Source organism: Rhinatrema bivittatum, chromosome 9 (assembly GCF_901001135.1).
Source record: "Rhinatrema bivittatum chromosome 9, aRhiBiv1.1, whole genome shotgun sequence".
In the NCBI taxonomy this organism is placed as follows: domain Eukaryota; kingdom Metazoa; phylum Chordata; class Amphibia; order Gymnophiona; family Rhinatrematidae; genus Rhinatrema; species Rhinatrema bivittatum.
In genome coordinates this window covers 36,763,577-36,780,308 of record NC_042623.1, presented here as the reverse complement: position 1 = coordinate 36,780,308, position 16,732 = coordinate 36,763,577, and the positions used below count along the sequence as shown (strand labels likewise).

Below are 16,732 nucleotides of genomic sequence, written 5' to 3'. Positions count from 1 at the left end.
AGTTCTGGTCTTCACCACTTCCGTGAAGAAATACTTCCTGACATTGGTTCTGAGTCTTCCTCCCTGGAGCTTCAAATCGTGACCCCTGGTTTTGCTGATTTTTTTCCGACGGAAAAGGTTTGTCATTGTCTTTGGATCATTAAAACCTTTCAAGTATCTGAAAGTCTGTATCATATCACCTCTGCTCCTCCTTTCCTCCAGGGTGTACATATTTAGATTCTTCAATCTCTCCTCATAAGTCATTTGATGAAGACCATCCACCTTTTTGGTCGCTCTTCTCTGGACCGCCTCCATCTTATCTCTGTCTCTTTGGAGATACGGTCTCCAGAACTGAACACAGTACTCCATGTGAGGCCTCACCAAGGACCTGTACAAGGGGATAATTACTTCCCTTTTCTTACTCGATATTCCTCTCTGTATGCAGTCCAGAAATCTTCTGGCTTTAGCTATCGCCTTGTCACATTGTTTCGCCGACTTCAGATCATTATCACTATCACTATCATCATTATCACTATCATCATTATCACTATCACTATCACTATCATCCCAAGGTCTCTCTCCTGCTCCGTGCACATCAGCCTTTCTCCCATCGAATACAGTTCATTCGGATTTCCACTCCCCATATGCATGACTGCACTTCTTGGCATTGAATCTCTGCTGCCATATCTTCGACCACTCTTCCAGCTTCCTTAAATCCCATCTCATTCTCTCCACTCCTTCCGGCATGTCCACTCTGTTGCAGATCTTAGTGTCGTCCGCAAAAAGACAAACATTACCTTCTATCCCGTCTGCAATGTCGCTCACAAAGATATTGAACAGGACCGGTCCCAACACCGATCCTTGCGGTACACCTCTTAAAACCGCTCTCTCTTCAGAGAGAGTTCCATATACCATCACACATTGTCTTCTGTCCGTCAACCAGTTTGCAATCCAGGCCACCACCTCACCACTCACTCCTAAGCTTCTCATTTATTTATTATCCATACAAGGATCTTTCTGCTTCATAATGGAATCCTTTCTTGAAGCTGAAAGAACCTGAGACACACTCTCTGACAGACTAAGTGGTTGCAAAGTCAACTTATCAATATTTAGGCAGTGAGAGCCAGGAACCAGATGTTCCAGTGAGAGCCAGGAACCTGTGTTAATCCTGAGTCATGAGATCTGGGGAAGTCTCCAACCTGATCGATTTCCATAAAGAGTGGGAACCAAATCTGGCTGTGCTATGAGTATCATGGTCCACCTGTATTTTTCTAACTTCAACAGAATCTTCACAAATAGTGGTATCATAGGGTATGCCTACAGCAGGCCATTGCCTCAATTGAGGGCAAAGGTGGGGCATCTGAGGCTAGTTTGCCCTGTGCTCTTTTCCTGGACCAGAAGAGTTGAACTTTCCTGTTTTGAGGGGACACAAACTGATCCACCACAGGTGTGTTCCACTCCTGGAATATCTGGTTTACTACTTCCCAGTTCAGGAATCACTGTGTGGTTCCAGAGTCAAAATCAACCTGTCCGCCAGGACTTTCTCCATACCTACCAGATATGTGGTCCTGAGAACTATTCCTTGAAAGAAAGCCCAGACAGACTCCTGACAATAGGAGGTACAATCTCATTCCTCCCTGCTTGTTGATGTAAAAACATTACAATTTGGTTTCCCATCTGAACGAGGACTGCTTGGTTGGCCAACCAATCTCTGAAAGTCTTTAGAGCATACTGAATTGCCCTTAGGAAGTTTATCTGAGAGAGCTTCTGCTGAGCAGACCAGAGACCTTGGGTGCAGAGCACCACTAAATAAGCTCCCAATAATAGGTTAGGAGCATCCATAGTTTAGACAATTTGGACCAGAGAAATTTGAAAGGGTACACCCCTGTCAGATTAGAATTGTTCTGCCACAGGACAGAAAGATCCTGAGTAGTTGTATGACTTGGATGCTATCTCACAGATCTTGAGTGGTCTGTAACCACTGTAATCTGAGGGTCCACTGGGCTCTCCTCATGTGGAGATGTGCCAGGGGAAGGACACGGACAGTTGATGCCATAAGGCCCAGCATCATCAATGTGCCCTTGATGATGTCTGCTAACTCATTTGGATCTTTTCCACCTTGGATATCAAGGTGATACCCTCTACTATGAAAGGAAGTCTCTTGCCTGAATCATGTCTAGCAGTGCTCCAGTAAACTCCAATTGAGTTAAAGGGCTCAAGGGCGACTTGGGATAATTGATAATGAACCCCCTTAACTCCAACACCCGGATATTCTCATGTATCAATTCTATGGTACCCTTCTGCGATATGCCCTTGACCAGCCAAACATCCAGGTGCACATGCACCCCTATTCTGCATAGGTACACTGCCCCTATGGCAGTGGCATTTGGTAAAGACATGTAGGACTGATGCTAAGTCAAACGGCAGTAAGCAATGCTGGAGGTGCCAGTCTTCCACAACAAATCTGAGATATTTCTTGTGATGGGGGAATATCTCTATATGGATGTAAGCATCCTTGAGATCGAGAAAGCATAGCAAGTTCCCATTTTGAGGAAAGGGAATCAGCACGCCCAGGGGAACCATCATGAACATTTCTATTTTTAGAAATGTGTTCAAGGCCCATAGATCTAGGATGGGATGTAGTCTCCCAGTGTTTTTTGGTATTAGGAAATACTTAGGAGTAGAATCCCTTCCTTCTTTCCAGACTTGATCGCATTGGTTTCCAAGAGAGAGGAGAGCTCCTTTAGAAGCAGTTCTTGATATGGCAATTGACCTCAATTGGGACCTGTAGGCTGATTTGGTGGGAGACCCAATAGATGCAATTTGTACCCTCTTCTTATGATGCTGAGGACCCACATGTCTGAAGTTACACTGGACCAATAGTATACGTAAAACCTCAGCCTGCCTCTGACGGAAGGTCCTCTGGAACGAGTATGAGGATGCAGGCTATGCTCTCGATGATCCAGTCAAAACTCTATCTCAAGTGTTGACTAGGGTGCTGACTGTGGTTTAGGGACCTGCACACAGGGCCTGCCTGGTAGAGGACCGAGGGCATGGAGGATAGTGCCTCCTTGGCTGGAAAAAGTGCCTCTTCTGTCCGATCCTCAGATACTTCCTGGAGGAGGAGGGTTGATCTGGAGTAGCAACGGAGAGTTGCTGAAGCACTGCACAGTGTTCCCATATCTTAGCCACCATTTCCTTTACCCTGTCTCTAAAGAGATTCTCTCCAGTACACGATACGTTCACAAATCTTTCCTGGACATCAGTTTGGAGGTCTGATGCTTGTAGCCAGATGAGTTTGCAAGTGTCAATCTCCACAGCAGAGATTCTTGATGCCGTCTTAAAAATATCAAAGGTTGAGTGGACCATTTGTTTTCCGCACTCCATTCCATTTTCCACCAATGACTGAAGGATGTCCTGCTGCTTTTGAGGAAGCTACTCGGCCACCCCTCCATCTGCTTCAATAAGTCTCACAAGTACTGGCCCATAAATAACTGGTAAGAGGTTATGTGGGCATTTGGCATTGCTCCCTGAAAAATGCTTTCTTCCCAATCGGATTGGTGCAGTAGCTGCCTCTTTTCGAATCCAAGAGCCTTCTGGATGAAGTATATAGTGTACACATTCTTATTTCAGGAGCCACAGAGAGGGGGTTTTCCCATATTCTCATCTATACCTCCTGAAGGATTTAATGAACTGGGACTCCCATGACTTCCTTAAGACTCCATGAACTGGAGGATGTCCAGCATCTTGTTTCTGGTCTCATCTTCTGTCGACGAAGCCTGTGAAGGAGAGGAGTCCTTAGGAGAGGAATTCATTCTCTCTAGGGGAGGAGAGGAATCAGAGGGGAGACCCCTTGATCCCTCCTCATTAGAAGCATCTTCGAATCTATAGCCATACCCCCAGAAGAACTCAGAGTCATACCCTGACTGATAGGCCAGCAGTAATTCCCCCAGGCACAGGATATATCTATCATGGGGATCCGTGACAAACATAATCCTGATGCTCCAAGGACATCGCTGGAAACTGAAAGACATGGCTGACCAGAAAACAAGGGAGGCAAAATCAAATCTGATGGCAGTTGGTGACCTAAGCCATCAGGCACCAGTGCTGAATATCATCTTCCGTGTGTTTATCCATTCTTCTCTTGGTCTTTTCAATCCCATGTCTGTCCCTTTCTCCTCATTTCTTCTCTTTTCCAACTTCTCATTTCCATGTCAATCCTTCATTTTTCATCCTCCTGTCCCTTTTCTCTTACCTCCATATTAGCATAGCTGTCTCTATTGCTGCCTCTTCTGCCTCTCCAATTTCTTTCTTTCCAGTTCAGCTTTTCTCTCACTACTTCTTTCTTTTTGCCCCAGTCCAGACTGCCTCTCCAGTTTTCCCATCTCCCCAGCCCAGCTTGTCTATAAGTTTTCAAAATGTGTTATCACTAATAACTGAAATGTTTGTAAACGTTTCTTCTGTCTCCTCCTCTCTCTCTCTAATCCACCATCCTTAGGTCACACTCCAGGGGTTGTGAGCCCTTGGACCACTGCTAGGTTGAAGCAAGCATGGACTAGGACCTAGCAGGTGGCAGTTGATACATCACAAGACAAGGAGAGGGACTAAACAGCAGTCAGGGCTGGCAGTGCACAGACAGATACAGAATTAAGGCAATGGTCGGTGCTGGCAGAGAACTAACAGGGTCAGAGTCAAGGCAGGTATCAAGGCAAACAGAAATCAAACAGAGTCAGAGTCAAGGCAGAAGTCAGGGCAGGTGGAAAAGTGGCATAACAAAGGCAGAAATCAGTCCAAGACAGCAACAGTAGTCCAAGGAAAGGCTGTCTAGAAGGCAAAGCAAAGCAGGACATAAGAGCAAGGCTGCACAGAGAGGCAAGGCTGGGCAGACCAGAAACACAGTAGGACAATGCATGACCAGAAGCACCAACCACTAGTGCAGAAGGCACTATTACTGAGGCACTGGATAGTAGCTCAGAGCTTCCTTATATATTAGTCAGGATATGATGTCATCAGCCAGCACCCCCAGGAAGTCCCAGCTTCAGGATTGCAGACAGCTCTAGCTAGGATATTTGAATGCAGCCTGGTGCAGGGTGGTATGCTGGAGGTGCTTAGAGGTAAGAGTCATTACACCTTGTCTTTTACTACTCCCATTCTACCACATCTTTCTTCTCATTTGCCCTCTCCCCATGCGTCTTCCTCCTACCTTCCATATCACCTTCAACATCTCTCTCCTGCCTCTCCATCTATACTGACCATCTCCCTGACTGCATCTTTCAGATGGCTCCCTTCCATTGCCACTTTTTCTTCTCCTGCCATTTCTCCTTTGTTTCTGTCTCCAAAATCTCCATCTCGTCTTCCTCTCCCCTTGCTCCATCCATTTTGTCTAACTCTCCCTCATATCCCTTTATTTCTCTTCTTCTTAAATCCCATCTCCATATACTCTTTCCCTTCCTTTCATCCTCAGCCCTCGCCTTTCTTTTTCTCTTTGTTTATCTTCACTCCACCTCCTGTCTTCCCCTCCCTCCATATTCTTTCTTCTCTTCCTCTCCTTTCTCTTTTCTCCTCCATCTTCTCTCTCTCCTTTTCTTTCCGTCTCCTATCTTTTCCTCCCTATTCCCCTCCTACTTCTCTCATGTTTTTTCTTTTGGCAAAAAAAGAGTGGTGGCAACAGCATGAACCACAGGGAGGCCGAGACTGCAGTGCTTTGTATCCCTGCAGTTGGTCCTTCTTGGCCCCCATGGGCTTTTGCTTCAAATTAGAAGTGTGCAAGTAACAAGAGGAGCCTGCAAGGGCAAGCAGCAGTCTGCTCTCAGCCTCTCCACAACCTACGCTGCTGCTGCTATGGGAGCAGAAGGACAGAGAGCAGCAAGTGTCAATAGCAATTGCAGCAAAAAGCCATGTCAGGTGAGTCAGACAGCAGGAATCCTGGCTTGGCTCCTTTCTGGCTAGTAATCTGAAAGGATGAGTTGAGCCTCTCAGGGCTCACCCAACGTTACCATATACAGACTTTGTCCTCCAGTGGTCTATCCTGTGTTTTAGTGTACTGTAGCATGTTCTGTATATTGAATTTTTCTGGTAAATAAAGATGAAAAATATACGATTTTTACTTTTTCTACATCTGCTGTTGCATCTTTAAAGGAACTTATAGTATCCCTAGTCAGTGTTTTATTATTTATGTAGTTGAATATCCATCTGGGGTTATTTTTGCCCTATGGTTAACTTGATTGTTTTCTTAAAGTATCTGTTATTCTTCATCTTTTGAATGATTCTTTATCAGTAGTTTATAAACCCTTTTATTCATTGCTTACTTCTGTTATAAGCCACATTGGTTTCCTTTTTCTGCCATACCTTTTCTTTGTTTATATACACAAGCTTTTACTTCAGTATATCCCATTTCACTTTCAGTATCCTCCTCTCTAAGCTCTTCTATCCAGTCAGATCTGGCAGGAAATTACTTCATCTGTTCAAAACTTGAATGTTTTGAAAATGTAATATTTTGACTTTGCCATCTACTCTTTCAATTTGGGACACAATTTCAAATGAAATCACATTATGTTCTAAATGATCTCCAACCAAGAGTTTCTCATTATGTGTTCTGATAAGCCAAAAAGACAGGAGGACCGTCTGTTTGGCTCTTAAACCAATCGTGACATGATACAGCTTCTAGTGAATCAAAACACAATCCACGTATCAGTGGTGCAAATTCCATTTCACTATTAATTATCAAGGTAAAGCCCTCCAATATAATAGCAGATCCTAATCTGGCCATTTTCTCTACCTGTATACAGAGCCAAGTGTCATTTATATTTGGTAACTTATAGCCAATGCCAAGATAATGTTATTTATTGTTATGCTCTCATAATCTACCTATAGGGCCTTTGATGCTTTTCCTTACTACTCAAAATTGTCCCTGAGAAAAGGATTTCATTTTTGTCTAAACATGTACATAAACTTCCTCACCTCTGTTCCCTCACTGTTTTTGAAAGTAAATAGAATTATCAATGATTATTGTCTAATCATGGGTTGGATCTCACCATGAAACCACTTATATGTGATAACTGATTTCAGTGCTGCTTCTCATATATTCCTTTTCCTACATAGCTATTTAAGCTTTCTGTAATTGCCTTTCTTTTATGGTTTAATGATTTCAGACATACTTTACCCTCATCTGTTTTTCACAAAGCACACCATGTGACCAGGACATCCTTGGCAGGATGCTGCAGTGCTTTACCGTTGCCTTCTGCAGCCCACAGCACAATGTCATTGCACTGGTCTCTCATCCAGGTGCTAGGCAGGTTTGAACCCCTTTAGCTTCCAAGTTCTAACAGGTTCAGGCTCCCTCAGCATTACCTGTTAGTATTCCACGCCTATTCTTTCCATTGGGGCTTATGCTTTTCCTACTGCCTCCTTCCACATTATCCCTATACAGTATCTCTTAACTTGCTGGTTCCCATTCCACTTCTGCTGATTTTCCTTCTTCTTTCCCTTCCTTCATTAGTCCTCCACCTAACTAATCATCCTTGTCCTGCTACATCTACCACTGCCAGTACTTCACCCGACCAGTATAGGTTGCATTATCTCCAGAAAGTACTTCATTTTGCTAACATTCCAAATCCCTAACTTTGTTGCAACAATATGTAAGTCACTTCCTGAGCACTCTCTGCCTGCCTCCAATGTTCTCCAGCACCATCCATACTCACCAATAGAGCATTTTTATATGTGCTCATGTACCTGGCCCTTCTTCCCCATTCTTTGCTGTTACCCTGCTATTACTCATTCTGTCCCTTCATCTTTCTACAAGTTCCTCCTTCTTGGTACACTGCATCCATGTTCCTCTTCCAAGGTCTTAATTTGTATATAACCAGCGCAGATGTAGGCAAATTGGAAGGATTTATGGAGAGCTGGCAGTGAATATTTTCATACTTAGAGCTGCCCATAAAACAAAGGGGTCATCAACATCAGAAGGAAGGGAATTTAAGCCCATTGACAGTAAATGATTTACATCAATACTGGTTAAGTTATGGAATAGACTCTTGCTGTCTGAGCAATGTTGGAAATGCCCAGGATTGCAGCATACAGTGATCCTTACACTAAAAAGGAGTTGACTTGGGTATCAGATGGGTGGGAACATTAGGGTGGTGTGGAGAGGTTGGAGATGGGAAGGCAGGGAGAGAAATGGGAATTAATTTTAAGAGTAAGCCTTACCAGGGAAGGAACAAATGGGGGCGGCCAGTGCCATCCTGTGAAACTTTGATTTTTACTTGGAGGGGTTAGGAGAGTAGGGGGCAGGGCTTGGCCTGGTAGGGCTTTTTTTTTCATTGAGTGGGAGGTTGAGAAATTGGGTTACAAAGTCAGCACACTTTTTTTTTTTTTTTTTTTAAATGGCTATCAGCACTTATCTGGCTATATTCTTTTTGAATACAGCTGGTTAAGGCTAAAATTATCCTGCTACCTGTAGCCCAAAAATTTTAAACTTAACTGGTGATATTCAAAAGATGGCTGGTTAGGTTTAAAATCATCCAGCTAAAGTTAGCCAGATAACTTTATTCTGGGATATTCAATGGGATGTTTATTCCAGTGAATATCCAGGATAACTTATCCACCTAATTTTACATGGATAAGTTATCAGTTATGGGCCTGATATTCAGCCAACAGATAGCCAATAAATAAGACTGAATATCCGCTTAAGTTCAGCAGCTACTAGATAGCTGGATAAGTCACTTATCCAGCTATTCTTAGCTGAAGAACTTTGTGGGCGGGTAGTGGACAGATTGGGGCAGTGCTACTTAGTCAGATAACTTATCAGGCTAAGTAGCGATATTGATACTTAGACAGAAGTTGTCTGTAAGTTAGACCTGCTCAATAGTAGAATATAACTTATTATGGCAAAGTTGCAATGTATTTGTGGATATTTAGCAGCATAGCTGTGCCACTGAAAAACCTTGTAAATTAGCTGGATAAGTGTTATCCGGCTAAGTTACATAGCCAGCCAGAATTTGAATATTGACCCCTATGTTTTTAAAAATGTTGGCCTTTTAATACTATTAATTATTTTAACAGATTTGCAATTCTAATTGATGGATGTTGACTAGAAGAAATTCTTGATCAATCTTCAGATCTGAAAGGAATTTTCAGACCTTCCAACACATCATAATTTTATGAAGCAACAGATTTTCTGTTTTGATATACTAAGTTTCCTGAGTTGATCAGTCTTAGATATTACTAAAATAATAGCAAGATCAATGTGCTACCGGTAATAGTACACTGAGAGAAAAGTATATCAGTCTATGAAATCTAAGTATAATAATTGTATTATATTACTACTGCATCAAAGAGATCATTGAATCTAATGGCTGAATCTTTTGTTCCAAAAATTATAAATCTTGCCCTGAATTGCCAGATTAGCTGGATATGCCACCACAGTGCCCATATTGCCTGGGTATTTCTGTATTGGTCTCCTCATCAATTTAAAATGTTTGTAAATCATGGGGCAATCATACCAACTGGAACTTGGCACATTAAACAGGAATGTGGTTTGAAGAATTCAAGGATCTGTTTAAGAATGATATTTTGGGGTCCATATTCAGCTGCTGAGCAGCTAACAAAGTTAGCCGGATACACCTATCCGACCACACCGCTGAATATCCTGGGATATCTTAAAGTTAGGGAAATATCCAAAATACAAGAAAATTGGAGCAAGAGAAATTGCACTCCAGCAATTCAATATTCACACATCCAAGGAGATGCAAGAAGTTAAGGTCCAATTCAATTTGTCAATAGCTTTATTTCAATTTTTTCAAAACTGGCAACTCCACTGCTCAACTATCAAGATACAGTTCTCAATAGGGTCCCCTGACATGGACCTCGTGTTTCGCCAAACAGGCTGCGTCTGGAGGGATAACAATTTCAGTAACTAAAAAACAGAATCAAAAATAATCAAATTATTATACAGGCAAGGACCAAAAATGGGAGAAAATACCGTAGCGTGTTTTCACCGATAAACATACCTTATAAATGACAGCTCAGTCTAACATTTCATACAGCAAGGATGTACGGTCCCTTTAAATGTTTGCTTCCGTCTCTGCCATCCGCTCTCGTTGCTGTATGAAATGTTAGACTGAGCTGTCATTTATAAGGTATGTTTATCGGTGAAAACACGCTACGGTATTTTCTCCCATTTTTGGTCCTTGCCTGTATAATAATTTGATTATTTTTTATTCTGTTTTTTAGTTACTGAAATTGTTATCCCTCCTGACGTAGCCTGTTCGGCGAAACACGGGGTCCGTGTTTCCTATTGAGAACTGTATCTTGACAGCTGAGCAATGGAGTTGCTGGTTTTGAAAAAATTGAAATAAAACTATTGACAAATTGAATTGGACCTTACTTAACTTCTTGCATCTCCTTGGATGTGTGGATATCTTAAAGTTAGACTAGTCCTACAGCGTGGATAGAGTTATATGATTGTTAACAGCTAACTCTGCTCTTCCCGGGAACGCCTATGGCACCGCTGCCAGAACACCCTCAACTTAACCGGCTATATTCTAGCCAGATAACTCTTTACCAGGCTAGAATATAGCTGGTTTAGAGTTTTAAAATAGCAGCTTAGCCATTTAGATGGATAACCTTTTAGTTATCTATCTACTTGGCTTTTGAATATCTACCCCTTTAAGTTTGGAAGAAACTGCAGTTTTTTTTTTATCATGAATCACTACACTTACATTAGCTTCTCTATCATAAATTGCATAAGGACTGCATATTTCAATGATTTAAATAAATACATGAAATACATTTGGGCGACTTATAAACAGGGATTCATAAATTTCTCCAAGAATTACTCAATCCCTTAAAGAGAGTTCTCTCTTCCTCCCATCCCTATGCAGCCCTTTCACTATTCTCTCCCTTTCCCCATCCCGCTCTCACGCTCTTCCCTTCCTCTCTAAGGCCCTGCTCCTCCTGCTTCTACAAGCTGGCTCTGCAGTTTTCCTGCTCTTGCTGCTGCCACCAGTGGAGGGCCCTGTGGCCTTGCTACTTTGGCCACTGTTGGAAGACCTTGCAAAGCTGCCAATGCCCTCAAGTTTCCCACTGGAGTTGAAACTGCTGCTCCCTCTCTCAGAGGCTAAAGATGACACCGCCACCTTCCACCCTGCAAGGGCCGAAGAGGTTACCTCCACCTCCTGACACAGGTGAAAGGCCAACACTGCTTTCCAGTTATCAAAATCCACTTACCTCAGATAAGTGAATTTTCAAAACTCCGCCTATAAACCTTTTGGGTTCAAGAGTGGTTGCCTGTATATCATAATTCTTATTTCTTGGTGAAGCCTCTTTCTCTGATACTTTTTTGAAGTTAGGGGCTTAAATCATTTTACCATATTCTAAATGAGGCTGAATAAGGAACAGCTGGTAGAGTGTAAAATTCTTTTGTCACTTTTACACAGAATAGAAGGCTATGAAACTGAGAAACCATGATTCAAATCCCTCTACCACTCCTTGTTACCTAAGGCAAGTCACTTTACCCTCTGTTGCCTCAGGTACAAACTTAGATTATGAGCCCTCTGGGGATATGGAAATACCTATATTACTTGAATGTAATCTGCTTTAAAGTGCTTGAAAAGCGGAATATAAATCAATTCAATAAATAAATAAATACATTCTTGTTTAGTTCATGCCTTTAGTACCATATTAAGCTACAGTACAATATTATATAAAAGTTATTGCAGTATTATATTCCCACTGTTAGTCATTCCTGAATCTAAGCATATAACTTTCATATTAAACCTATTTACAGTATCCCTCTGTTCTAATCTGACTTTTGGTTGCTTTTTGAAATAGAAGTTAAATGGGTATCCAATGAACACAGAAAAACAGAAGTTTTAAAGATTTTCAGACCCAGCACTGGTTTCTTTCTCCTACTGGCATCACCAAGAATGTAAGATATATAACAGTGGCCCTGTGCCATTCAGGAGTGATTACCTCATGGGACTTCCACGTGAAATCACGGGGCTGTTTTCTGACTCATTATGGTTCCATTAGTTTTACCAGCATCAGTGGCAACCTGGAACTGAGTCCTAGAAGTTATACATCCAGTTCTGTGCTCACTGGGCATCCCCTTGCCTCTTCTTTGAAAGCAAAAGGGTTTAACTTAAAAGTAGAGAGATGCTTTAATAAACATGTGCATCTTCTGCCTTGAACTTGTGTCCAGCATTTCCTTCAATCACAATTTGGGTATCAATTATACTGAAACCTGAACTGTAATCATTCCTTGGGTGGCACATCAGCATTAGTTACACTTACATTTTTACATGCCTGTGTCTGTGTATTAATACATGTACTTATCTATATGTTTACATGCATTTACCTATATGTTTATATAAATATATAGAACACATATATGAACCTGTTTATTCATACATATATCGTACCTATGCTAACACACGCATCTGCATATTCATAGATGTACTGTGACATATCTGTATACATATACTCTTGTTTATGCATGTTTTGCTTGGGGTATTTATGAATGCACAGAATTCTTATACATAAACATTTAATACAATCCTGTGTGTTACACATGTACTCTTCCAATAGCATATGTTTAACATGCATCCAAAACACACCCAACTATCAGACACAGTGAGGCATATATATTACAGATGATAAAGTATGGTTATGATACTATACCTAGCTCTTCAAGCTCAGCAGTCATGGATTTGGAGCGCAGTGTCAGGGTGGTGCTGGGTGCCCTCTTAGGTGGTGGAGGAGCTGAAAGGAAGAGAGAGGCTACTTTGGGTTTCTTGTCCAAGAGTTTAAGAGGAGCTGCCAGGTGAAGGTTCCACTTTTTTTCTACAGCCTGGATCTCCTCATATTCCCGTGAGGAGGAGTCACACTGCTGCAGGATCTTATTCAGGCTGCGGTTTGAAGCAAACTTTTTCATTGTTAAAGCATCAGAAAGTAGGAGTTGCTCTAGGATACATGTGGATATGGAAGCAACCAGTCACTCACAGAGCCCTCCAATAGAGCATTGGATCACCTCATAGTCACTGTAAGAGGTGTTACAGCATGAAGGGTGGGAAATGATTAACTCCTTCTCTGCCAGCTACCTGTGAATATCTCAGGCATCTGGTTTTCCCAGGCCTTTGTCACTGAAGGGAGACTAGGAAAGGACTGCCTGCTTTAGTGGCCTTAAACATGAGATTAAAGTCCATGAGAAAGAAGTTGACCCCAGACGATGTGAATTCAGCCAAGATTTATAACACCAGTACCTTCACATCCCACTAATCTATATTCTGAAAATGTTTCTAGGGGCAATTTCATTCTGCCATCCCAGCTCACACAACCTTTGCTCAGAGTTCCCAGCCTCTCCTCATTGCAGTCACCTACAGAAACCTTAGTCCTGTGTCTGTGGCAGAATAGCGAAGCCCAGGTCTTTAAGAGGTATTCATGCTGCTGAGCAGCAGTATCCGACTGACGTGAAGCAGGGTTAGAGGCTCCACAAGAGGAAGGAGGGATTCCTGCTAAGTCTAAGTCCCACTGGCTTGAGAGGATCACCTCGGACTCCTCCTCTGCCTCCACCTGAGGAGCAAAGATTTACTTGTAGGCCTTCCTCTCCACTTCAGGTGCCTCCTCCTCCTCTCTTTCTCTCCCCCTTCTCGCTCCGGAACAATGCATAAGATCCAATGCTCAGGCGTTACCACGGTAACCAGAGCTTCGGGCTTCTGCTGGAGCTGCCTGTCCCTGCATCAGAGACTTCAGCATGGGCGTTTCCAGGAGCTGCCAGATATTCTCTTACAGGCTGCGATTATATGCACTAAAGGATCTCTCAGAAAGGCAGACTCTGTCCTTGGACAAGATAGCGTGGAAACAGAGAGAGAGAGAGAGAGAGAGGAGGGCAGGGAGGCATGCGAGGAATGCGCGCCTACGATCTGAACAAATCTACCTTTCTCCGTCACAAGCAGCAGGTGTGCCAGTGTTCGCTATGTCAAGCACTTCTGGAGAGCCCAGCCTGTGAAAACGGTTACCCCTGCAGCAAGAACCACATCCATGCCAGAGCAACCACCCATGGTTCATTCAGAGACAGCGCTCCGCTTTGCACTGCTCGTGCCCAAGGCCACCGTCTCCTGCTGTATCATACAGAATCTGCAGCTAAAACCCTCTCAGGCCCGCTGACAGCTAACAAAGCAAAGGGAGGGGGCAGCTCAGCTCTCACTAGATGGGGAGGGAGGGGTCTTTGCAAAAGGGAACAGTGAAAAGAGTGAGAGAAAAGTAAGGTAAAAAAAAAAAGCAGAGATTCCCACTGCAAAATCTCAGAACCAGCACTAGTACCTATGTCTGTTCCACAGCTAGTGCTTTTGTGCACTGACAAAATAATTACAGCTCTTTACTATCCCAGCTACCAGCTCCTCTAACTCCCGCCTTCTCTACTTCCTTGCATTAGGGACTGCCTTTCCTCCCTTCTGCTTATTCTTTTCTCATTACAACTTCCTTGTAGTATCAAGATCACTATTTACAGTGGCCAATGTGATCAGACCTGTTAATGCAAGGCAGGACCACAATGTTAAAAAGGGTAAAAAAGATGGAAAAATATGAATGTAAAGGACACCTGATGAGTCTCCCCTGCCTTCTCTCCAGAAGTTCATGCGCCCTGTAATTCAGACTGGTTATTCATTCACTTGCACCTTGAGAAATTGCCCTTTGATCTTGAACAACATCGAAATGCTGATAATCAGATAGCTGAGAATCAGGTATGCTCAGAGATTAACAAGAGAATACATAAGAGCCTATATATTAGCCAGAGCAAAAACCGACATGGTGACACAAACAATATTAGATCTTGGACTCCCTTCTACCCGCCTGGTGCATGCCACTCTAGTCTTTTTGCAGTTTGACCCACGTGGTGTTGGCAGGTTCCCTAAGACCATGAACAGAAGTCCCATGAGATGGATAGAGTAGCACCAGGTGGTTAGAAGGAAGTTGGAGGTGCCCCACTCAGGTTAAAGAGAACATTCAGCAGGTGTTATTTACTGATTTAAATGCTAGTGTTAACATCAAGCTTTAAAAATGCCTGATGAACAAAACTAATGATATACAGAATGCAGAAATGTTAACCATGGCCAAGTTAAAGAAAGTGCCATTTTCTACATATTGCCTTCCCCTGAGCTAAACAGCCGAAAGTGAAAGGATCAGTTAGCACAGGGAATCCTCCTCCCTGCCAAAACATATCAGGCCACCAAGTCATTCCTCACCCGCCCTCCCTCCCATGAGGCCCATCTAGAAACTCCCACTCCCTCCCCCACCCCCAGATCAAAAACAGACCTTCCAGGCTTGCAAAACCCCCACCCCCAGACACCCACTTACAGTCTCCTACATGCCTCTGAATCTCCACCAACAAGAAGTGCCAGTATGAGAGAGCCTATGTGTAACTCATATGTACTTACACATGCACACACACATAATGTGGGGGTGTGTGAGAGCACGGGTATGTTTGTGATCAAGGATCAGTTGGGGGGAGGGAATGCCAACAACGATTTTCACCCATGGCACCATTTGCCCTAGAGCTACCATGAGTGGGAGGTTTTGCGGGCCTAGAAGGTTGGTCTTTGAACTGGAATAGTTCTGTAAGGCCTATGTTTGAACTGGGGTGATGGGGGGGCCAGGATAGGGGGTGGGTATATTCTGAGGGGGCCCAGAAAGCCTGTGTTTGACCTAAAGAGGCCTGTCTTTGTTCTGGAAAGGTGGGTGTGTGGAGTCATAGACCAAGAAGACTTGATTTCAGTCTGGGGTAGTGAGGCAGGGCATAAGCGTCAGAAAGTAGAGGGCTGCAGGGGCCATGGCCCTCCAATTTTTTGCAGACCACAGGAGAAACCTCTTTGGTGGCAGTGGGAGGCGCATTATTCCCTTTCCACTGCTCATCCCCATGGTATTGCCACAATCTCCTCATTCACCCTCCCTAAGCCTGAAAAATCAAATCATGGCCTTGCAGCACAGGCTGCTTTCTCCTGTCTGCTGGTGCCTGAACAACGATATCAGGTGCCAACAGCCTTGCAATTGGCATTAGGTTTATTGTAATGTGCGTTGGGTATGAGCTTGGCCCTCAGAAAGCCACATGTAAACTGGATTACAATTTCAATATAGTAAATCTCCATATCAAAACTGCAATAACTGCCAGCACTTAAACACTAACAACTTTATTTATGAAAAGGCAACACTGTGATTATTATAGCAGACCCTAAAAAGCCTACTATTAGGAAAACCGAAAAAGCCAAACTGCTACAGATCCCTGCATAGTAACAACACTAAAGTCCTCTCCTCTCTAGACTGCACCCCAACACTAGAAATAGAAACCCTCATCAAGAAAGCCAAACCCTCCACCCACCCTTCTGACACAATACCTACTAAACATCTACTTACAATACCTCACCTTATTGCTAAACCCTTAACAAACATCATCAACCTGTCCATTAACTCTGGACATGTACCTGTCCCCCTTAAACAGGCAATCGTCAAACCTATTCTAAAGAAGCCTAAACTCGACCCCTCTGATCTAGCTAACTATCGCCCCATTTCCAATCTTCCTTTCATTTCTAAACTCCTTGAAAAAACCGTCAACAAACAACTTACAGAATACCTCGAGGATAACCACATCCTTGCCTCCGCTCAGTACAGTTTCCGGAAATCTCATAGTACTGAGACTCTTTTACTCTCCCTGTCAGACCATATTCTTAAAGGATTCGAGAAAGTGCAATCCTATATTCTTGCC

The 16,732-nt window shown here is 43.1% G+C and overlaps 1 protein-coding gene across 4 annotated transcripts in view; it reads right to left on the bottom strand.

Moving 5' to 3' along the window:
* Positions 1-16,732, bottom strand: part of SHANK3 (SH3 and multiple ankyrin repeat domains 3) — a 1,690,229-nt gene that overhangs the window by 209,964 nt on the left and 1,463,533 nt on the right. For all 4 annotated transcript variants that reach the window (XM_029615063.1, XM_029615061.1, XM_029615060.1 and 1 more), the window contains one exon: positions 12,658-12,738. In XM_029615063.1, coding sequence (XP_029470923.1) covers positions 12,658-12,738 — 81 coding nt within the window. The remainder of the gene's footprint in view (positions 1-12,657; positions 12,739-16,732) is intronic.